This window comes from Wasmannia auropunctata, unplaced genomic scaffold, assembly GCF_000956235.1.
Source record: "Wasmannia auropunctata unplaced genomic scaffold, wasmannia.A_1.0 LD288281.1, whole genome shotgun sequence".
Taxonomy (NCBI): Eukaryota; Metazoa; Arthropoda; class Insecta; order Hymenoptera; family Formicidae; genus Wasmannia; species Wasmannia auropunctata.
This window is the reverse complement of record NW_012074609.1, coordinates 1-517: the sequence shown is the minus strand read 5'-3', so window position 1 is coordinate 517 and position 517 is coordinate 1. Positions and strand designations below refer to the sequence as shown.

General features: G+C 33.8%; 1 protein-coding gene across 1 annotated transcript; it reads right to left on the bottom strand.

Annotated features, from left to right (window-relative positions):
• Positions 1 to 4: 4 nt before the first annotated feature.
• LOC105461441 (esterase SG1-like) lies at positions 5 to 266 on the bottom strand (the record flags this gene model as incomplete). The annotated part of the gene is made up of 1 exon (XM_011707935.1): positions 5 to 266. A coding segment is annotated over one exon (262 nt), but the record flags the coding sequence as incomplete, so codon positions are not given.
• Positions 267 to 517: the final 251 nt, after the last annotated feature.

Genomic DNA, 517 nt, shown 5'->3' with positions numbered 1-517 from the left:
AAGGTAACCAAAACTACATTTTTCGGTACAATGTAATCGGGACCGTAGAAGAGTTTATCACCGGAACCAAAAAAGAAACCACCGCCGTGGATCCACACCATTACCGCACGCTTCTTCGAAGGTTCGATTTTCGTGGTGTACACATTTAAATAGAGACAATCTTCATCACCTTCAATTTCGCGTGTGAAAACATTCATTTGCACGGAGTTGTTTCCGTGTTTCGAGGCATCTCTGTTACCAGTCCATGGTTCCGCTGGTTCCGGGTCCTAAATATTTTATATATGCAAAATGTGATTCTCTGTGCCAGAGAGAACAATTTTTTTTACTCAATATTACTCAGTATTAGGTTCAAAAAATACTTGTTAAATAATAGTTAATAAATATATGGAAGTATAAAAGTTAAAAATATATATTGAAAAATATATAAATGTATAAAGATAAAAAGGTACAGGAGTGAGGAGCTAAGGCTTAATAAGTAAAAGCTACGCTAAGTAAAATATTATAATAAAAGATATAT